This window comes from Echeneis naucrates, chromosome 10, assembly GCF_900963305.1.
Source record: "Echeneis naucrates chromosome 10, fEcheNa1.1, whole genome shotgun sequence".
NCBI classification, from domain to species: Eukaryota; Metazoa; Chordata; class Actinopteri; order Carangiformes; family Echeneidae; genus Echeneis; species Echeneis naucrates.
This window is the reverse complement of record NC_042520.1, coordinates 12430660-12453763: the sequence shown is the minus strand read 5'-3', so window position 1 is coordinate 12453763 and position 23104 is coordinate 12430660. Positions and strand designations below refer to the sequence as shown.

Below are 23104 nucleotides of genomic sequence, written 5' to 3'. Positions count from 1 at the left end.
CTCTGTGCTGAATAAGACCTTCTTTTTTGTGGATTATTTCTTGAATCGCTGTGAAGGTAGAAAAAGCGTTGACCGAAGCAATGAGACGACAAGTGCTATTGTTTGTGTCGGTAAGCTCTCTTTTTTCCGTGTTTGGGCAGATCAGCTATTCTGTCCCCGAGGAGATGTTGAAAGGCTCCCTGGTCGGAAACATCGTAAAAGATTTAGGTTTAGATTTAAAACGGCTGAAAACTGGAAAAGCTCGTTTGCACATTGGAAACAGCGCTGAATACATCGAGCTGAATAAAGATAAGGGAGTCCTTCTGATCAAAGAAAGAATAGACAGAGAGACGTTATGCAAACAAACGACTCCTTGTGCTTTACATTTTCAAATAATCCTGGAAAACCCCATCGAGTTCTATCGCGTTACGGTGGAAATAACAGACATAAACGACAACGCCCCGACTTTCAAAATGGATAGCATGTTATTTGAGATAAGCGAATCGGCTGTTAAAGGAGCAAAATTTGTCTTAGAAAAAGCATTAGATTCTGATGTAGGAATTAATGGACTGAGGAGCTACTCTCTTAACCCAACAGACAACTTCGTTTTAAAACTCAATGACAACGCTGGTGGAGAAAAGGAGGTCGAGATGGTCTTAGAGAAACCTCTTGATCGCGAGAAACAAGAGCACCTCACCCTCACACTAACTGCCTTCGACGGAGGCGAGCCTCAGCTGTCGGGGACAGTGCAAATTCACGTAACCGTGTTAGATGTTAATGACAATGCTCCAGTCTTCACACAGTCAACATATAGAGCTAGTTTAATGGAAAATACTCCGAAAGGAACTTCCTTAATGACTGTAACAGCCACAGATATAGATGAAGGTGCACATGGTTTATTGACGTACTCTATATCAAGTAATAGTGAGGGAATTTTGGATTTATTTGAAATACACGAGACAAGCGGAGAGGTACGGTTGATTGGAAAAATAGATTACGAAACATCCAAACATTATCAGCTCCACGTGAAAGCGAGAGACCAAGGAGGGCTCACTGACTCGTGCAAAATATTATTTGACATTATTGATGTGAATGACAATGCTCCAATAATTGATTTGATGTCAACTACTCAATCTATTCCGGAAGATTCCACAATGCAGACAGTTGTTGCTGTGATGAACGTGCACGATCCTGACTCGGAGGATAACGGAGTGGTTAAATGTTTTCTGAGTGAGAGTGCACCGTTTATCATTGAAAATACATCGAATGGTTTCTATAGCATACTAACAAACGCAAATTTAGACAGAGAGAGATCCTCTGAGTATAATATCACAGTGACCTGCTCTGATGAGGGAGTCCCCTCCCTCTCCAGCAGCGTCACTCTCACCTTACAGATCTCTGATGTCAATGACAACCCGCCTGTCTTTGAGAGGAGCTCATATGAGGCCTACATTGTAGAAAACAACACACCAGGCCTCTCTATATTCACAGTGAGAGCCAGAGACGCTGACTGGGACCAGAATGCCCGTGTTTCTTACATCCTGGAGGACTCCTCTGTGAACGGAGTGCCAGTCTCCTCATATGTGTCCGTTAGTGCTGACAGTGGAGTCATCCATGCAGTGCGCTCTTTTGACTACGAGCAGATCAAAGATTTCCAGTTCCACGTCAAAGCTCAGGATGGAGGATCTCCTCCACTCAGTAGCAACGTGACTGTGAAAATACTGATCCAGGACCAGAACGACAACCCCCCTCAGGTCCTGTACCCCGTCCAGTCCGGTGGCTCTGTGGTGGCTGAAATGGTGCCTCGGTCAGCAGATGTGGGCTATCTGGTGACTAAAGTGGTGGCTGTTGATGTGGACTCTGGACAGAATGCCTGGCTCTCCTATAAGCTGCAGAAAGCCACAGACAGGGCGCTGTTTGAAGTGGGCTTACAGAATGGAGAAATAAGAACTATCCGCCAAGTGACTGATAAAGATGCAGTGAAACAAAGACTGACTGTTATAGTGGAGGACAACGGGCAGCCCTCTCGTTCAGCTACAGTCATTGTGAACGTGGCGGTGGCGGACAGCTTCCCTGAAGTGCTGTCGGAGTTCACTGACTTTCCACACGACAAGGAGTACAATGACAACCTGACTTTTTACTTGGTGTTGGCTCTGGCTGTAGTTTCCTTCCTCTTCATCACGTGTTTAGTGGTTATTATCTCGGTGAAGATCTACAGGTGGAGACAGTCTCGCATCCTGTATCACTCCAACCTGCCTGTGATTCCATATTATCCACCACGTTACTCAGACACTTTGGGGACAGGGACTCTCCAACACGTGTACAACTACGAGGTGTGCAGGACGACTGACTCCAGAAAGAGTGACTGTAAGTTCGGCAGAGCTGGTAGTGAGAACGTGCTGATAATGGACCCCAGTTCAACAGGGACGATGCAGCGGATACAGAATGAAAAGAGCATCCTGGATGAACCAGACTCTCCTTTAGAGGTCAGTTTTCTCAAAATGTTTCCTCACTGTCCAATATACTTGCTCTTAGGGAATGTCATTTTTGTGATTCATCGGGTTCAGCACCATGGACAGTATACCAACTGGTCATGTCACTGAAAAGAGCATCCTGGATGAACCAGACTCTCCTTTAGAGGTCAGAAAATTTCCCACTTCCATTGTGTCAGACTTGTTTGTTTACTTTTATCTTTAATCAGTAATAATTTAATTTCAGTTTACAAACTTTCCTCTAGAAGCTAATGATGTTAACGATGTCATGTAATGTTAAAGTTTTTAAAGACGGCTTCTTTTCTCGTTTCCACAATTCAGCACCACGGACAGAGCCTCAGTCCACCTAACTTTTAGGTTAAACTTTATCTAAACTTTTTTTTTTTTTTAGGAAAGATTATTACCGTGTGATTTTTTTTCCTTGCATTCACCAAAATGTTTACAACTTAAAACTTTTTGAAACTTGCAGGTTCTAAGAAACAATTTCAAAATAGCTGTGAAGTTGTGTTTTATCTATAGTTTACAACACAGTGCTGTTTTTATTCTACAGCATCTTACCAGGCACAGTAAACGTAGCCTCATTTTTCTACTCTTGTGATTTCTTTGGCATTGATTTAGTTCTACGTTTGAAGTAACAAACTCATTCTTGTCCACGTCAAAGTGCTATGAAGACTATTTTTCGTCTGTTTTTGAAGTTGGATTATTTTTCTTTTGGAGCTGTCATCATCTGTTGAAAGTGTTGAATAATTCGTTAAAGTGTTTAATATTTACTATGGGCTGACGTTAAAGCACTTCGTTGTTGGTGAATCGGTGCTGAGAACCTAAGAGGCTTTTCACTCACTGAAACGTGTGTTCGATTTACGATACTGCAATTGAAACCACACCGTAAATACAGGTTGCCATTTTAACTTGAGATATTACACTTGGAATCTATAGTTGGGTCAAACCTAGGTGGTTTTTAAGTTGATATATTTTTTGCGGAATCATATGGATCATTTTAATTTCCTGAGGTTAAAAATAATACAATATACGGCTAAAAGAAAGTCACCCTGCTGCTTCAAGAGTTTGTGTATGTGCGGTCACATTTTCATGCGTGTGAGAGGGAGGGAGACATGAAACTATATCTTTTGCAACATTTATAGCAGATGAATCGGGTTCCTATTATCAAAGGCTTACTTTTCGGTTATATGCGGTTTCATACGGTTGAGTTTTCAGGCTCATCGCAAAATAAAAATAAATCTCGTGCTGTTCAATTCAGAATCCGGACAACTCAGTCATTAAAATGAGTGAGGCTGGTAGCTCCTGTATATCTTCTTCAGCATTCTGTAATTCAGCATGATGAACTCGTAGGGCCGCTGTTGGCCAGTCTCTGATCGTTGGGAGAAGAAAACAGCAGAACCTCCCACATCATTTGAGACAGAGGGTGAGAGAAAGACACAAGGAACGGAGGGAATACGAAAACCGGGGTTTTAAACTGCATTTGGACGGATACTCTTGTCTTACGTTCGTAATTTGCGACCTAATTTGTGACTACAGACAACCCAAGGACAAAAACCAATTTGTACTGAAGAGCAATCCACTTTGGAGGGGGATATTACGCTGCTGATTTGATAGAAACACGACGGACAGAACAATGAGACGGCAAGTGCTGCTGTTTATCTTGATCGTCTATTTAAATTCCGCCACTGGCCAGGTCAGCTACTCCATTCCCGAGGAAATGCCGAAAGGATCTTTGGTGGGTGATATTACACAAGATCTGGGTTTGGATGTGAAAAGACTGACGTCAGGAAAAGCTCGCATATATACGGTGGACAGTGCAGAATACATCGAGTTAAACAAGGAAAGAGGAGTTCTCCTCGTCAAAGACAGAATAGACAGAGAGCGGATCTGCCCTCAGACGTCGCCTTGTGCTCTGCATTTCCAGGTTATTTTGGAAAATCCTATGGAATTTTACAGCGTTACCGTCGAGGTCACTGATATTAACGACAACGCCCCGATTTTTAAAAGAGGTGAAATGAAATTTAGAATAAGCGAGTCGGCTGTCATAGGGGCGGTGTTTGTGTTGGAGCAGGCGGTGGATTTGGATGTAGGTGTAAACGGCCTCCAAGGTTATTTGTTAAAGCCGACCGACAACTTTGTTTTAAGGCTGCAAAATCAAGCAGATGGAAGCAAGATGGTAGAAATGGTTTTAAAAAAGCCCTTAGACCGAGAAAAACTGGATCATTTGTCGCTTGTGTTGACTGCAACAGACGGGGGGGAGCCGCAGCTCTCCGGGACAGTTCAGATCAACATAAATGTTCTAGATATTAATGATAATGCTCCTGTTTTTACGCAGAAAACCTATAAGTCCGCCTTAAGAGAGAACTCTCTCCCCGGGACGGAAGTGATTGTAGTAAGTGCTTCTGACCTGGATGACGGATCTAATGGAAAGATATCTTATGCTATATTGAACTCTGCTGATGATGCATCAGACGTTTTTGACATAAACAGAGACACTGGTGAAGTTAAATTGGTCGGAAACACTGATTTTGAAAAGAAGCGACAGTATCAAATACTTGTCCAGGCCAGTGATGGAGGACTAACTGATTCCACTAAAGTTGTTGTTGAAATACTTGATACAAATGACAATATACCTACAATAAATATAATGTCAAAATCCAATCTAGTAACAGAGGATATTCAGCCTGGCAATACTGTGACCATTGTAAATGTTCAAGATCCAGATTCTGGTGAAAATGGAAAAGTTCAATGTTACCTTAACAAGAACATTCCTTTTTCAATTTCTTCCACATCAAACAATTTTTTCAGTATCATGACAGACAGTGAGTTAGACAGAGAGAGAGCCTCTGAGTATAATATCACAGTGACCTGCTCTGATGAGGGAGTCCCCTCCCTCTCCAGCAGCGTCACTCTCACCTTACAGATCTCTGATGTCAATGACAACCCGCCTGTCTTTGAGAGGAGCTCATATGAGGCCTACATTGTAGAAAACAACACACCAGGCCTCTCTATATTCACAGTGAGAGCCAGAGACGCTGACTGGAACCAGAATGCCCGTGTTTCTTACATCCTGGAGGACTCCTCTGTGAACGGAGTGCCAGTCTCCTCATATGTGTCCGTTAGTGCTGACAGTGGAGTCATCCATGCAGTGCGCTCTTTTGACTACGAGCAGATCAAAGATTTCCAGTTCCACGTCAAAGCTCAGGATGGAGGATCTCCTCCACTCAGTAGCAACGTGACTGTGAAAATAATGATCCAGGACCAGAACGACAACCCCCCTCAGGTCCTGTACCCGGTCCAGTCCGGTGGCTCTGTGGTGGCTGAAATGGTGCCTCGGTCAGCAGATGTGGGCTATCTGGTGACTAAAGTGGTGGCTGTTGATGTGGACTCTGGACAGAATGCCTGGCTCTCCTATAAGCTGCAGAAAGCCACAGACAGGGCGCTGTTTGAAGTGGGCTTACAGAATGGAGAAATAAGAACTATCCGCCAAGTGACTGATAAAGATGCAGTGAAACAAAGACTGACTGTTATAGTGGAGGACAACGGGCAGCCCTCTCGTTCAGCTACAGTCATTGTGAACGTGGCGGTGGCGGACAGCTTCCCTGAAGTGCTGTCGGAGTTCACTGACTTTCCACACGACAAGGAGTACAATGACAACCTGACTTTTTACTTGGTGTTGGCTCTGGCTGTAGTTTCCTTCCTCTTCATCACGTGTTTAGTGGTTATTATCTCGGTGAAGATCTACAGGTGGAGACAGTCTCGCATCCTGTATCACTCCAACCTGCCTGTGATTCCATATTATCCACCACGTTACTCAGACACTTTGGGGACAGGGACTCTCCAACACGTGTACAACTACGAGGTGTGCAGGACGACTGACTCCAGAAAGAGTGACTGTAAGTTCGGCAGAGCTGGTAGTGAGAACGTGCTGATAATGGACCCCAGTTCAACAGGGACGATGCAGCGGATACAGAATGAAAAGAGCATCCTGGATGAACCAGACTCTCCTTTAGAGGTCAGTTAATAGTTTAGTATCCTCTCTACAACTTATACTTATATGTTTTAGTACGTAGTTGTTGATCTGTTGCACGCTAGTCCACCAATTCCAGAAACACAAACAGTAGCCTGCAACCAACTTCTCAATCAATTGCTGTTATAATATTTAATGTGCATCTTACTTAGATTTGGTTTAAATTTTTTTGAAAGGATGACAAATCATTGCTGTATATGTAGAATACGTTTATCAAACTTTTTTCTCAGTGTCACAATTTAACATTGCTTTATATTAAATTCCACATCATCTTCAACACAGAAAAGATAAAAGAAATGAAAGCTGCATATAAAAATTGAACATTTTTGACAAAACAATTTTTCTAGACGTGTTTTGCATTCAACACAGATGATAACAATGCAGTTTGTTTTTTTTTTTGTTATTCCAATGCGGATATGTGTCAAAATACTGGGCTTTGGTAAGACCACATACCTTTAATCTGTTTCAGTTTAAGAAAATCCACTCTCTTTCTGTCCCTGAAGTCTTTGGATATAATATTCAAAATCCCTGGACTTTACCCAAAATGGATTCTTGAATGTAGATTTTTATAATGAGATTTGCTGCTGTGGTGATTGCTACTTCTGCGAATGCAGCGTCAAGTGACAGGAATTTTGCGTTCAATGCCCTTCTTCATTGCTTGTGTGTTTGTTTATATACCTGGAAACGTTGTTTCCTCTCCAGAGAAACGCCTGGTCGTCATTCCATACACATCTCCGCTGAAGTCCTTAAGTCTGACTGTACTTCTGTATGAGTGAAGATGTATCTTCAGACACATTTCACTTCTCAAGATTGGTTTCAAGGAGGACCATTGAGTCTGACATATCTGCCCGGTGCCTGAGATGTTAAACGCATCTCCGTCATATGAATAGGCTTCAGTACTGCGTGATCTGCACAGATTTTTGTAGTACGTAAGTGTGAACTCTTAGGGCCGCTGTTGGCCAGTGTGTGATAAGTGTAGCGCATGTCTCAGCAGGCCCTCCCTCATCATCATCATTTCTCCTTCAATCAGTGGGAAACAGACACGCAGCGCGATCTTACAGAGAAATGAGAGAGAAGCCAGTACCGACGCGGAATGCAGCAGTAAATTTACAGGAAACTATCACATCAAGCTGTGTTATATGTTGAGGGAATCCATCGGATTTAACTACCAGCGGGAATAGGATTTAATCTGGATTCGAGTTGCATGGACACACCGGACAGAACAATGATACGACTAGTGCTGCTGTTTTTCTCCTTCGGTTGCGTCCCTTCAATTATCGGGCAGGTCAGCTATTCCATTCCCGAGGAAATGGCAAAGGGCTCCTTAATCGGTAACATCGCTCAGGATTTGGGTTTAGACATAAAACGATTAACATCAGGTAAAGCTCGTATTTTTACAAACGACAATGCAGAATACGTCGAGCTGAACAGGGACCGAGGAGTCCTTCTTGTCAAAGAGAAAATAGACAGAGAAGCGCTGTGTGCACAGACGACGCCCTGCGCTCTGCATTTTCAGATTATATTAGAAAATCCAATGGAGCTTTACACTGTCGTCGTCGAAATTACAGATATAAACGATAACACCCCAATATTTGAAAAACCTGAAATGGCATTCAAAATAAGCGAGTCTGCGGTGTTAGGAGCGAAATTCCTGCTAGAGAGGGCAATAGATCCCGATGTCGGCAAGAATAGTCTGCAGAGCTATTTCCTTACTAAAACCGAGAACTTTGTGCTGAAACTGAAAGATCAGCCCGACGGCGAGAAGATCGTAGAAATGATCATTCAAAAACCTCTTGACAGAGAAAAAGAAGAGGAGATATCTCTCGTCTTAACAGCAGTGGACGGAGGGGAACCAAACCTGTCTGGAACAGCACAAATACATGTTACAGTACTCGATGCTAATGACAATGCTCCTGTTTTTACTAAAACAATTTACAAGGCCACAATAACAGAAAACGCCCCGAAGGGCACCGTTATAACCAGGGTCACTGCTTCTGATGCTGATAAAGGTTCGAATTCCAAGGTAACATATTCGATATCCAACACCGCTGCAGATGTAAGACACATGTTTGGAATTAATGAAATAAATGGAGATTTGATGTTGAAAAGTAACGTAGATTATGAGAAGGCTCGTCACTATCAAATACACGTACAGGCTAGCGATGAAGGAGGCCTTACAGATTCGTGTAAGATTACACTTGAAGTGATAGATGTTAATGATAACAAGCCAGTTATAAATATTATGTCACAGACCAATGTCATTCCCGAGGACTCTAAACCTGCAACAGTTGTGACAATGGTAAATGTTCAGGACGTGGACTCCGGAGATAATGGCAAAGTCCACTGCACAATTAATGAGCATATTCCTTTTACCCTAAAGTCCACGTCAAATAACTTTTTTAACCTGGTAACAGACAGTGAGTTAGACAGAGAGAGAGCCTCTGAGTATAATATCACAGTGACCTGCTCTGATGAGGGAGTCCCCTCCCTCTCCAGCAGCGTCACTCTCACCTTACAGATCTCTGATGTCAATGACAACCCGCCTGTCTTTGAGAGGAGCTCATATGAGGCCTACATTGTAGAAAACAACACACCAGGCCTCTCTATATTCACAGTGAGAGCCAGAGACGCTGACTGGAACCAGAATGCCCGTGTTTCTTACATCCTGGAGGACTCCTCTGTGAACGGAGTGCCAGTCTCCTCATATGTGTCCGTTAGTGCTGACAGTGGAGTCATCCATGCAGTGCGCTCTTTTGACTACGAGCAGATCAAAGATTTCCAGTTCCACGTCAAAGCTCAGGATGGAGGATCTCCTCCACTCAGTAGCAACGTGACTGTGAAAATACTGATCCAGGACCAGAACGACAACCCCCCTCAGGTCCTGTACCCGGTCCAGTCCGGTGGCTCTGTGGTGGCTGAAATGGTGCCTCGGTCAGCAGATGTGGGCTATCTGGTGACTAAAGTGGTGGCTGTTGATGTGGACTCTGGACAGAATGCCTGGCTCTCCTATAAGCTGCAGAAAGCCACAGACAGGGCGCTGTTTGAAGTGGGCTTACAGAATGGAGAAATAAGAACTATCCGCCAAGTGACTGATAAAGATGCAGTGAAACAAAGACTGACTGTTATAGTGGAGGACAACGGGCAGCCCTCTCGTTCAGCTACAGTCATTGTGAACGTGGCGGTGGCGGACAGTTTCCCTGAAGTGCTGTCGGAGTTCACTGACTTTCCACACGACAAGGAGTACAATGACAACCTGACTTTTTACTTGGTGTTGGCTCTGGCTGTAGTTTCCTTCCTCTTCATCACGTGTTTAGTGGTTATTGTCTCAGTGAAGATCTACAGGTGGAGACAGTCTCGCATCCTGTATCAGTCCAACCTGCCCGTGATTCCATATTATCCACCACGTTACTCAGACACTTTGGGGACAGGGACTCTCCAACACGTGTACAACTACGAGGTGTGCAGGACGACTGACTCCAGAAAGAGTGACTGTAAGTTCGGCAGAGCTGGTAGTGAGAACGTGCTGATAATGGACCCCAGTTCAACAGGGACGATGCAGCGGATACAGAATGAAAAGAGCATCCTGGATGAACCAGAATCTCCTTTAGAGGTCAGTTTTCTCAAAAATGTTTCCTCACTGTCCAATATACTTTGCTCTCAGGGAATGTCATTTTTGTGATTCATCGGGTTCAGCACCATGGACAGTATACCAACTGGTCATGTCACTGAAAAGGGTTTGCGTCTCTCTGTGTGTTTGTGTGGACATGTGAGAGTGCATATTGTTTACTTGTATAAATTTTTTGTTGACATCTAATGAAAACATTTTTAAAATATTAGAGATTCATCATTTGTTTATGTCATTTTAACACACAAGGCAACATCCTGCTAAGCCGGCTTGAGACTCATAGGGCTACTTTTTAAACAGTTTTTTTCTCTCCTGAATGAAGCAAAGCATTGTTTTGGACACAGTAGATAAGGAACTTAGTATTCTAACAAATAATCTAGATAATATACAAAACAGTCAGGATTGCCATGAACACCATGAACCTGGATTACAAAAGTGGATTAATTGTTTCCACAGTTTAGGATCATAAGACCCTTTTGGACTGCTCACGTGTGTATACAGGTCATAAACGGCTCACGAGGCAAAGAAACAGGATTTTTGAATTATCTTCACAGACATGTCGACAGGAACGATGGTGTGGCAAGTGCTGTTGTATATCTCTGTGCTTTCTTTCAGTGTAGTGTGCGGGCAGGTCAGCTACTCCATTCCAGAGGAAATGGTAAAGGGAGCTCTTATAGGCAATCTAGCCCAGGATCTAGGTTTAGGTGTGGAAAGACTGAAGTCCGGTAAAGCCTGTATTTATACCAGTAAATGTGCGCTGTATTTTCAGTTGATCCTGGAAAACCCAATGGAGTTTTGCTCTGTGACTGTTGAAATCACTGATAGAAATGACAACCCGCCCACATTTGAGAGGCGTGAGATGAAATATGAAATCAGTGAAATATCCCCTTTGCCATTAAATCAACAACAGATAATTTCTTTATCATTGTCCATAACATTGAGGTCAGTCTATTAGTTCTATGTTGTATATGGCCTTTATCTCTCTTTCAGTTTTTGGTCTTTTTAATAGTAAAGAGTAACACAATGGCCTGATAATTCCAGAATCACGAGCGAATAGCCTCCATCACACTCAAATTTTGTTCATTAGCAAATAGTCCCTCATTGAAATGTTAAGAGCTTGAAGTCGCTCAGACATTTCCTCTTAATGTAGTTCTTAAATTATTTAAATATGTTTGTGTTTTAACTCATCTGTTTTTACTGCCAGGTTCTCTATTATCACTGCTACATGGAGGGACTAATATGCTTTTGATATGTAACGTTGCCTCAGTATTTAACTGAACATCAAATTAATTTTTTCTATTTTATTCTATTGTTTTCATTATTGCATAGATTGGCCACTTTAAGTATTTTGTGAACACTTGGCTAAGTACTATGAAACTAATTGTGTTAAAACCTTAGTTGACCAAATTCCCATAATTTCAGAACCAGGGACAGCAACATTTGAGACCCTTCGTCTCAATGTGAATGTTTTTTTGTCATGACATTTGAAGCTTTGAGCTGTTTTTCCAGAGTATCTGTTCAAATATTTTAAGTATGTTTTTTTTTGGGGGGGGGGGTTTTGCATTATTTTTGCAAGTATTATGATGTTCTTGGCATGGATGTTATTGTATTATTTACGGGCAGAGTTTCCCAGCACTTAGTCTCCTGGAGAAGTTCATTCAAATGGTTTTCTGTAGTTTTCTCCCATCAACTCTGAGGGCCGCTGTTGACCAGAGTGTTGTTGAATAAGAGTCGGGTTGTGTGAGCACCTCCTATGTTACGTCGTCATAATGAAGAGAGGTTGAGACGGGAAAGAACGAGCAGTCAGAATCTGTGGAATATTTCAGCAGATACAGTGACCTCTGATTTGATTTTGCGCAGTTTATAGTCTGATTACAAAGTTGAAAAACTACTGATTGACTGTAATAGATTTTATTCAGTGGGATTTACATCGGTACTGTAGAACCTCGCTGAGAAATCACACGGACGGAACAATGAAAGGACAGATGCGGTTGTTCACCCTTCTCCTTTCCATCGGCTCTATCACTGGGCAAGTCAGCTACTCAATTCTTGAGGAAATGGCAAAAAGCTCTTTAGTAGGTAATATAGCGCAGGATTTGGGATTAGAAACCAAACGTTTGATGTCCGGTAAGGCTCGAATTTATTCTCGAGAGAGCGGCGATTACATCGAGCTGAACAGAGAAAGAGGAGTCCTCCTCGTCAAAGAGATCATCGACAGAGAGGCGCTGTGCAGACAGACGACACCGTGTGCTTTACATTTTCAGGTGATTTTAGAAAACCCTATGGAGTTTTACAGCGTTACGGTCCAGATTACAGACATCAATGATAATCCTCCGACCTTCGAAGAAGGCGAACTCGAATTCAAAATCAGCGAGTTAGCGATGATCGGAGCGAAATTCGTGCTGGAGAGGGCCGTGGATCTTGATGTTGGAATCAATGGCCTTTTAAGGTACGACTTAAAACCAGCAGATAATTTTGCTTTAAAATTGCAGAATAACGCTGACGGCAACAAAAACGTCGAGATGGTGCTGCAGAAGTCTTTAGACAGAGAGAAGCAGGAGCAGATTTCTCTTGTGTTAACGGCTGTAGATGGAGGAGAGCCGCAGATGTCCGGAACGATGCTGATTCTTATTACGGTTTTAGATGCTAATGATAACGCCCCCGTTTTTACACAGACCACATACAAAACTACAGTTACTGAAAATTCACCTACGGGCACAGTTGTAGGTACTGTTAGAGCCTCAGATGCAGATCAAGGCTCCAACGGTAAAATAACCTATTCCATCATAAATAGAGATGAAGTGAGGAAAGTATTTAACATAAACAAGGAAAATGGTGAAGTCATTTTAGTTGCAAATGTCGACTTTGAGGAATCACGAAGTTTTCAAATAAATTTACTTGCTAGTGATGAAGGAGGACTGACAGACTCCTGCAAATTAATTGTCGATGTGCAAGATATAAATGACCACAAACCGGAAATTAACATAATGTCAAAATCAAATGTGATATCGGAGGGTGCCAAAGTCAATACAGTCGTTACAATGATAAACGTAGAGGATCTAGATTCAGGAGAAAATGGTAAGGTGCAATGTTTTATCAACGAATATTTGCCCTTTGCTTTAAAAACATCAACTGCCAATAATTTCTATAGTTTAGTGACAGACAGTGAGTTAGACAGAGAGAGAGCCTCTGAGTATAATATCACAGTGACCTGCTCTGATGAGGGAGTCCCCTCCCTCTCCAGCAGCGTCACTCTCACCTTACAGATCTCTGATGTCAATGACAACCCGCCTGTCTTTGAGAGGAGCTCATATGAGGCCTACATTGTAGAAAACAACACACCAGGCCTCTCTATATTCACAGTGAGAGCCAGAGACGCTGACTGGAACCAGAATGCCCGAGTTTCTTACATCCTGGAGGACTCCTCTGTGAACGGAGTGCCAGTCTCCTCATATGTGTCCGTTAGTGCTGACAGTGGAGTCATCCATGCAGTGCGCTCTTTTGACTACGAGCAGATCAAAGATTTCCAGTTCCACGTCAAAGCTCAGGATGGAGGATCTCCTCCACTCAGTAGCAACGTGACTGTGAAAATACTGATCCAGGACCAGAACGACAACCCCCCTCAGGTCCTGTACCCGGTCCAGTCCGGTGGCTCTGTGGTGGCTGAAATGGTGCCTCGGTCAGCAGATGTGGGCTATCTGGTGACTAAAGTGGTGGCTGTTGATGTGGACTCTGGACAGAATGCCTGGCTCTCCTATAAGCTGCAGAAAGCCACAGACAGGGCGCTGTTTGAAGTGGGCTTACAGAATGGAGAAATAAGAACTATCCGCCAAGTGACTGATAAAGATGCAGTGAAACAAAGACTGACTGTTATAGTGGAGGACAACGGGCAGCCCTCTCGTTCAGCTACAGTCATTGTGAACGTGGCGGTGGCGGACAGTTTCCCTGAAGTGCTGTCGGAGTTCACTGACTTTCCACACGACAAGGAGTACAATGACAACCTGACTTTTTACTTGGTGTTGGCTCTGGCTGTAGTTTCCTTCCTCTTCATCACGTGTTTAGTGGTTATTATCTCAGTGAAGATCTACAGGTGGAGACAGTCTCGCATCCTGTATCACTCCAACCTGCCTGTGATTCCATATTATCCACCACGTTACTCAGACACTTTGGGGACAGGGACTCTCCAACACGTGTACAACTACGAGGTGTGCAGGACGACTGACTCCAGAAAGAGTGACTGTAAGTTCGGCAGAGCTGGTAGTGAGAACGTGCTGATAATGGACCCCAGTTCAACAGGGACGATGCAGCGGATACAGAATGAAAAGAGCATCCTGGATGAACCAGACTCTCCTTTAGAGGTCAGTTTCATGGCTTGACAAAAAGCGATTAATTACACTCTCACTGGTGGCACAATTTATTAATCTGTTTATTTTCATTTTGGTGCTCATCCTTTGTCATCCGGAATTCATATGTTTTGGTGGCAAAGTTGTTAATTATTTAGGCTCTGCTCTAGAGGTTGGTCAAATCATTTAGTTTTGCTTTCATGGATTTTGGTTTCTGTTTGTGTTTAGTTGTAGTGACAGTATACTGTTGAATGCCTTTTTGACATTTGCAGAACCCTGAACATTTCACAGCCTACTACACATTCAGTGGTGTGTGACATTACTAAACATGCACCAAACTTTCCCCTTGTTGCATTGCATGTTTACACTGAAATAAACTGGGAATCCATTAGAGGTGACACAAATTTAAGATTGTTTTTCAGACTTATTTAATAGTCCATCTTTTATTTCTTTCAATAGGAAACAGAAACACGTGGGACTTAGAAATGCTTAAAATTGATAAATGGTTTCAGCATCTCTAACAATAGGCTGTGTTTAGAAGGTTTGCATTGAAACTGGTTTTACTGATCTCTTCTCTGCTCGCAATCCTGCTCGGGGAGAGTATTCTGGCACTAACATAGAAGTTTTTTTTATCCACATTTGACTAAACATCCATATTGTTTATTAATTCTTTATTATACTCCAGCAAAGCCTCTCTAAGAATTTAGTGAACAGGTGTAATTGTTAATATTGTTGCGCTATGGAAATTTTATTCAGACCTCCTTTTCAGTTAATATTGTCGTGTTTAAAATAACATGCACCACGAAGGTACCAGTTCATCCAGCCAACGTGATTTCAGGACCTCGGACAGCTCTTCCTTCTCAGTTTTTTTCCTTTCCATTTCACCATTTGTCATGACCCGGATTTTTTTAAACGTCGAAGTGTTTTTCATTGCGAATTGCCAATCTATTTAGTTTCAATAAGTATTGACTGACAAGTTTCAGCAGATTTGCCGCTGCTTCTGATTTCCAATGTGATCGTTTTAATTTGCGAATTTTGCGGAGAGGGCAATGTTTGTCCTTTCATGTCAGTCCTTGTCTCCAGTTAGACTTAAGCTTTCCGGACACGTGAATTCCCGTGGTTTTCTGTAGTTTTGCAGTATGAACTCTTAGGGCCGCTATTGACCACGGTGTTGATGACTGTGGGTAGTGTTGCATGAGCACCTCCCATGTTACGTCGACATATCCAAGAGACACTGAGAGGGGAAAGAATAAACAGTCTGAATCTCTACAATGCATGGTCGCAGAGGAGACAACAACTGAGCCTTTTCCCCCACTGTGTCGGATCATACAGTTGAAAGATATGCTTGGCTCTTTATTAGATTTCATTCAGTGGGATTTACATCGGTACTGTAGAACCTCGCTGAGAAATCACACGGACGGAACAATGAAAGGACAGATGCGGTTGTTCACCCTTCTCCTCTCCATCGGCTCCATCACTGGGCAAGTCAGCTACTCAATTCCTGAGGAAATGGCAAAAGGCTCTTTAGTAGGTAATATAGCGCAGGATTTGGGATTAGAAACCAAACGTTTGATGTCCGGTAAGGCTCGAATTTATTCTCGAGAGAGCGGCGATTACATCGAGCTGAACAGAGAAAGAGGAGTCCTCCTCGTCAAAGAGATCATCGACAGAGAGGCGCTGTGCAGACAGACGACACCGTGTGCTTTACATTTTCAGGTGATTTTAGAAAACCCTATGGAGTTTTACAGCGTTACGGTCCAGATTACAGACATCAATGATAATCCTCCGACCTTTAAAAAGAGAGAAATGAAATTCAAAATCAGCGAGTCAGCGATCACGGGGGTAAAATTTTTGCTTGAGAGGGCCGTGGATCTTGATGTTGGAATCAATGGTGTTCACGGCTATGATTTAAAACCAGCAGATAATTTTGCTTTAAAATTGCAAAATAACGCTGACGGATACAAAAATGTCGAGATGGTGCTGCAGAAGTCTTTAGACAGAGAGAAGCAGGAGCAGATTTCTCTTGTGTTAACGGCTGTAGATGGAGGAGAGCCGCAGATGTCCGGAACGATGCTGATTCTTATTACGGTTTTAGATGCTAATGATAACGCCCCCGTTTTTACACAGACCACATACAAAACTACAGTTACTGAAAATTCACCAACGGGCACAGTTGTAGGCACTGTTAGAGCCTCAGATGCAGATCAAGGCTCCAACGGTAAAATAACCTATTCCGTTACAAATTCAATCGATGATGAAAGGATATTATTTGCTGTAAATGAGGAAAATGGAGAAATTACTTTGGTTGGAAATATTGATTTTGAAAAGTCAAGAAACTATCAACTAAATTTACTTGCTAGTGATGAAGGAGGACTGACAGACTCCTGCAAATTAATTGTTGATGTACAAGATATAAATGACAACAAGCCGGAAATTAACATAATGTCAAAATCAAATGTGATATCGGAGGATGCTGACGTCAATACAGTCGTTACAATGATAAACATAGAGGATCTAGATTCAGGAGAAAATGGTAAAGTGCAATGTTTTATCAACGAATATTTGCCCTTTACTTTAAAAACAGCAACCACTGGTTTCTATAGTTTAGTGACAGACAGTGAGTTAGACAGAGAGAGATCCTCTGAGTATAATATCACAGTGACCTGCTCTGATGAGGGAGTCCCCTCCCTCTCCAGCAGCGTCACTCTCACCTTACAGATCTCTGATGTCAATGACAACCCGCCTGTCTTTGAGAGGAGCTCATATGAGGCCTACCTTGTAGAAAACAACACACCAGGCCTCTCTATATTCACAGTGAGAGCCAGAGACGCTGACTGGAACCAGAATGCCCGTGTTTCTTACATCCTGGAGGACTCCTCTGTGAACGGAGTGCCAGTCTCCTCATATGTGTCCGTTAGTGCTGACAGTGGAGTCATCCATGCAGTGCGCTCTTTTGACTACGAGCAGATCAAAGATTTCCAGTTCCACGTCAAAGCTCAGGATGGAGGATCTCCTCCACTCAGTAGCAACGTGACTGTGAAAATACTGATCCAGGACCAGAACGACAACCCCCCTCAGGTCCTGTACCCGGTCCAGTCCGGTGGCTCTGTGGTGGCTGAAATGGTGCCTCGGTCAGCAGATGTGGGCTATCTGGTGACTAAAGTGGTGGCTGTTGATGTGGACTCTGGACAGAATGCCTGGCTCTCCTATAAGCTGCAGAAAGCCACAGACAGGGCGCTGTTTGAAGTGGGCTTACAGAATGGAGAAATAAGAACTATCCGCCAAGTGACTGATAAAGATGCAGTGAAACAAAGACTGACTGTTATCGTGGAGGACAACGGGCAGCCCTCTCGTTCAGCTACAGTCATTGTGAACGTGGCGGTGGCGGACAGCTTCCCTGAAGTGCTGTCGGAGTTCACTGACTTTCCACACGACAAGGAGTACAATGACAACCTGACTTTTTACTTGGTGTTGGCTCTGGCTGTAGTTTCCTTCCTCTTCATCACGTGTTTAGTGGTTATTATCTCAGTGAAGATCTACAGGTGGAGGCAGTCTCGCATCCTGTATCACTCCAACCTGCCTGTGATTCCATATTATCCACCACGTTACTCAGACACTTTGGGGACAGGGACTCTCCAACACGTGTACAACTACGAGGTGTGCAGGACGACTGACTCCAGAAAGAGTGACTGTAAGTTCGGCAGAGCTGGTAGTGAGAACGTGCTGATAATGGACCCCAGTTCAACAGGGACGATGCAGCGGATACAGAATGAAAAGAGCATCCTGGACGAACCAGACTCTCCTTTAGAGGTGAGAGAAATTCTCCCTTGGGTTTGTCAGAATTGTTTGTTTATATATTTCTGCCACTCTCACAGAGGTAGTCTCGTGCACATATGAAAAATGTCTTTTTGTCTTTTGTGTTTTTTACAGTTTTGCTTTAATTTTGTGGCCACACTTGTGACTTAAATTTTAAACCTCTTAGCTGGATGGCGCTCCCATCTCTTACTATTATTTTGATGTTTTTACATCTTACTAGTAATCCACATTACTAAACCCTTTCAACTAATAGCAAAATATTTCCTGTAATTTCTCCCATGGAACTCCATGGGCCGCTGTTGGTCAAGTTGTTGCAGTTTCAGACAGCATCTGACACAGATCCTTCCATCTCATTTCGGCATTTTAGAGGACGCGAGGAAGAGAAAGCATTGTTCATAGAGACCGCTCATTCGCGGATAAACTGTCTTTCAAAATTCACTGGTTATATCGCCATTAATTTTTGCCTGTGGATATTTGTGGTCTGAAACGGAGTGTAACATCTTCTTTTGTTCTACAACGTATTCCAAGGACTGAACAATGAAACGGCAAGTGACATTTTTCATCTCGATCCTTTCTCTCGGTTCAGTACTCGGCCAAGTCAGTTATTTGATTCCAGAAGAAATGGCAAAAGGTTCTGTGGTGGGCAACATAGCACGAGATTTAGATTTAGATATAAATAGATTAAAGGCGGGTAAAGCCCGTATATTTACGAGTGATAGTGCAGAATACATCGAGCTGAGCAGAGAAAGAGGAGTTCTTCTTGTGAAAGAGAGAATCGACAGAGAGTCTCTCTGCAGGCAGACGACACCCTGTGCTTTACATTTGCAGATTATTCTGGAAAACCCAATGGAGCTTTTTCGAATAACAGTGGAGATTACCGACATCAACGACAACAGCCCCAGTTTTAAAAACGACCTGAGGCGTTTTGAAATTAGCGAATCCGCAGTTACGGGATCAAAATTTGTGTTAGAAAGAGCGATCGATGCAGACATTGGCATAAATGGGCTGAAAAATTACAGCCTGAAACCTATGGACAATTTTATGCTGAAAACACAAAGTCAGGCGGGTGGAAATAAAAAGGTTGAAATGGTTTTACACAAGCCGTTGGACCGCGAGAGAGAGGACCACATATCATTGCTGTTAACAGCTGTAGATGGAGGAGAACCACAGATGTCTGGTACCGTCAAGATTTATGTGACTGTGCTTGACGCAAACGACAATGCTCCTGTATTTGAGCAGTCGGTTTACAAGGCCGCAATAGCGGAAGATTCTCCGAAAGGAACAACACTAATAAGAGTGAGTGCTTCTGATGCAGACAAGGGAACAAATGGGGAAGTTTCTTATTCGGTATCGACCACTGTGGACAGCGTGTCTGATATATTTACCATAAATGAAAATGGTGAAGTAATATTAGTTGGTGAAGTTGACTTTGAAAAAGCCAAATATTATCAGATTGATATTGAGGCTAAAGACATTGGTGGTCTTTCTGATTCCAGCAAGATTATTGTTGATGTTGTTGACATTAACGACAATAACCCTGTGATCAGTATACTTTCCAAGTCTGATTCAATCCCAGAGAATTGTCTTCAACATACAGTCATAGTTATGTTTAGTGTCCTTGATCCAGATTCTGCAAACAATGGTCAAGTGAATTGCAAAATAAATGGCAACATACCATTTACGATAACAACTTCTTTAAATAATTTCTATAGTTTAGTGACAGACAGTGAGTTAGACAGAGAGAGAGCCTCTGAGTATAATATCACAGTGACCTGCTCTGATGAGGGAGTCCCCTCCCTCTCCAGCAGCGTCACTCTCACCTTACAGATCTCTGATGTCAATGACAACCCGCCTGTCTTTGAGAGGAGCTCATATGAGGCCTACATTGTAGAAAACAACACACCAGGCCTCTCTATATTCACAGTGAGAGCCAGAGACGCTGACTGGAACCAGAATGCCCGTGTTTCTTACATCCTGGAGGACTCCTCTGTGAACGGAGTGCCAGTCTCCTCATATGTGTCCGTTAGTGCTGACAGTGGAGTCATCCATGCAGTTCGCTCTTTTGACTACGAGCAGATCAAAGATTTCCAGTTCCACGTCAAAGCTCAGGATGGAGGATCTCCTCCACTCAGTAGCAACGTGACTGTGAAAATACTGATCCAGGACCAGAACGACAACCCCCCTCAGGTCCTGTACCCGGTCCAGTCCGGTGGCTCTTTGGTGGCTGAAATGGTGCCTCGGTCAGCAGATGTGGGCTATCTGGTGACTAAAGTGGTGGCTGTTGATGTGGACTCTGGACAGAATGCCTGGCTCTCCTATAAGCTGCAGAAAGCCACAGACAGGGCGCTGTTTGAAGTGGGCTTACAGAATGGAGAAATAAGAACTATCCGCCAAGTGACTGATAAAGATGCAGTGAAACAAAGACTGACTGTTATAGTGGAGGACAACGGGCAGCCCTCTCGTTCAGCTACAGTCATTGTGAACGTGGCGGTGGCGGACAGCTTCCCTGAAGTGCTGTCGGAGTTCACTGACTTTCCACACGACAAGGAGTACAATGACAACCTGACTTTTTACTTGGTGTTGGCTCTGGCTGTAGTTTCCTTCCTCTTCATCACGTGTTTAGTGGTTATTGTCTCAGTGAAGATCTACAGGTGGAGACAGTCTCGCATCCTGTATCAGTCCAACCTGCCTGTGATTCCATATTATCCACCACGTTACTCAGACACTTTGGGGACAGGGACTCTCCAACACGTGTACAACTACGAGGTGTGCAGGACGACTGACTCCAGAAAGAGTGACTGTAAGTTCGGCAGAGCTGGTAGTGAGAACGTGCTGATAATGGACCCCAGTTCAACAGGGACGATGCAGCGGATACAGAATGAAAAGAGCATCCTGGATGAACCAGACTCTCCTTTAGAGGTCAGTTTCATGGCTTGACAAAAAGCAATGAATTTCACCCTTATTGGTAGCACATTTTATTCCTCTGTTCATTTTGTGTCACATCCATTTTCTTGTGGAATCAATATTTTATGTTGATGAAGTTGATAATTATTTGTTAAAGAATTATTTAACTGCTGCATTACAAAATTACAGAACATTTTCTCTTTGGGTTAAAATCTCCTTTCAATCCATATATGAGTCACAGTTGGAGTTTTTATTTTATTTTATTTTATTTTATTTACATTTTTTGCTGTCATGCTTCCTATGGCCCATTATGTGATTACACAGTTGTGATTCAGAAGCTTCTTTGATAGAAAGGTTCTTTTCATGAATATCAATATATTGACTCCTCCTTTTTTCACCACTCATTATCAATTGATAGGTGCAACTTTACAGACTATGTCACGGTTAGAATTATTTTGCTTATTCCCACATCAGAATGCATTTTAGAAAACTGCTGAACGTGCCAAAATTTATACATTGCTTACCAATTAACTGCTGGTTTACATTTGGCAAGCCATGAGAATTAGATCTTAGAGACTGCAAAAATAAAAAAAAAAAGTAAAAATCGATCAGATTGTGCTGGTATATAATTTAGAGTGTGTCCTGACATTTCACTCACCATACATTACATTTTCATTTAGAAAAGCTCTGTTGTTGACTTAATCTTTTTCAAAGCAAGTGAACTCTGCCTCGCAGGGTCCATTACATGGATATTTACTTTTGATTCTGGACTTCAACCTCGCATAAAGTTGATCGGCCTGTAGTTGGACAGTAAATGTAATCGCTGAAATCATATTGCTACTCGCACAATCTTTGCTGTCAGTGTTGTCAGCAGTATCCACTTGTAGTTTGCCACGTATTAGCTAGCAGTAAAGGTTAACACAGTATTTCTTTGCAACCTCTCTGAGATCTGCTGTGATTCAATACACCAAATTCTCCTGTTGTTTGATGTGCAATAAGTCACACCATCTGAATTCCTGCAAATGATTTTAAACAGAAAACTGCTTTTTGACAAAGTAGCGCTATGGAAAGCGAACAAGATAGTTTAATTGTAGAATAGTATGCTACTCAGATGTACTTTTCAGGTCTGCAGTGAGCAAATCTGCTGTCAGTTGAAAGGTCAGGTGGATAGAGAATAAAAATATATGGAAAACAGAATATGGGTTGGTGCATATATTATGAGAAGTCTTCTTGTTTGTATTTGTTATGCAAGCAATCGGTTTGGTATTAGTCATGGCTGACAAGACTGTGATTACCAAGAAAGAGTTCGAACTGGAAAGCAAGTGTGATCACTCCTAAGCTGTTTCTTCCCAGTGCTCAGTTTATAATGCTAACTGCCACAATGCAGGTTTTGTCTGTAATTTACCAACGTTTAATGATATCCTTCTTTTATTGTGAAAGAATAATATAATTACTTGAGTAAACAGTTTGATCTCTGGCTTTTTTGACAAGGGGCTGTTAGGTTTGTATTTATTTCCTTGATTATCATCAAGAATACAACTGGCAATGGAAAACTAAAGAGGAAATTGTGGTTTTCTAGTATGCAATAACTACAAACTACATGAAAAAACTAAAATCTGGCGTGGCTAAATAGAGTTGCAATTCAATTCTTTAGTTGTGTTATTTTATTTAAACTGTTCCGAATTGGACCGACTTTTTTTTTTCTGTGAAGCAGCCCTTCTGGGGAGTAAAATAAGAGCGCGAGATCAAATATTTTGACGACCGTCCCTCTTTCTCGTTTCTTCACAAAGAGCCCCTGACTGCACAGTTTCGTGTAGTGTAAGTGTTTGGACTCTCAGCGCCGCTGTTGACCAAGGCAGAGCCTTTTCCTTTCTTTCTGTTATATTAAAGACAGAAAGGCACACACACACAGCAC

General features: G+C 42.6%; 4 protein-coding genes across 7 annotated transcripts in view; all 4 read left to right on the top strand.

The window, feature by feature from the left end:
- LOC115049691 (protocadherin gamma-C5-like) overlaps positions 1-23104 on the top strand; it is a 209194-nt gene that overhangs the window by 84482 nt on the left and 101608 nt on the right. Inside the window, exon 1 of one of the 4 annotated variants that reach the window (XM_029512138.1) lies at positions 15889-18279. The exons of the other annotated variants lie outside the window; for them this stretch is intronic. Coding sequence (XP_029367998.1) covers positions 15895-18279 — 2385 coding nt within the window. The 5' untranslated portion in view covers positions 15889-15894. Of the gene's footprint in view, positions 1-15888; positions 18280-23104 lie in introns of those variants that run through there. 4 annotated transcript variants of the gene reach the window in all.
- Positions 75-5588, top strand: LOC115049702 (protocadherin gamma-A2-like). Its single transcript, XM_029512149.1, has 2 exons — positions 75-2465; positions 5492-5588. The coding sequence occupies exons 1-2, from the start codon at positions 81-83 to the stop codon at positions 5492-5494; spliced, it is 2388 nt and encodes a 795-aa protein (XP_029368009.1). The 5' UTR covers positions 75-80; the 3' UTR covers positions 5495-5588.
- Positions 3933-9213, top strand: LOC115049696 (protocadherin gamma-A11-like). Its single transcript, XM_029512144.1, has 2 exons — positions 3933-6486; positions 9117-9213. The coding sequence occupies exons 1-2, from the start codon at positions 4105-4107 to the stop codon at positions 9117-9119; spliced, it is 2385 nt and encodes a 794-aa protein (XP_029368004.1). The 5' UTR covers positions 3933-4104; the 3' UTR covers positions 9120-9213.
- Positions 12071-17381, top strand: LOC115049695 (protocadherin gamma-A10-like). The gene is made up of 2 exons (XM_029512143.1): positions 12071-14484; positions 17285-17381. Exons 1-2 carry the CDS (start codon positions 12100-12102, stop codon positions 17285-17287), a joined length of 2388 nt encoding a protein of 795 aa, XP_029368003.1. The 5' UTR covers positions 12071-12099; the 3' UTR covers positions 17288-17381.

What these genes read in the sequence shown, in the direction of transcription:
- LOC115049702 (XM_029512149.1), top strand. Translation starts at nt 81, where the DNA reads ATGAGACGACAAGTGCTATTGTTTGTGTCGGTAAGCTCTCTTTTTTCC.
- LOC115049696 (XM_029512144.1), top strand. Translation starts at nt 4,105, where the DNA reads ATGAGACGGCAAGTGCTGCTGTTTATCTTGATCGTCTATTTAAATTCC.
- LOC115049695 (XM_029512143.1), top strand. Translation starts at nt 12,100, where the DNA reads ATGAAAGGACAGATGCGGTTGTTCACCCTTCTCCTTTCCATCGGCTCT.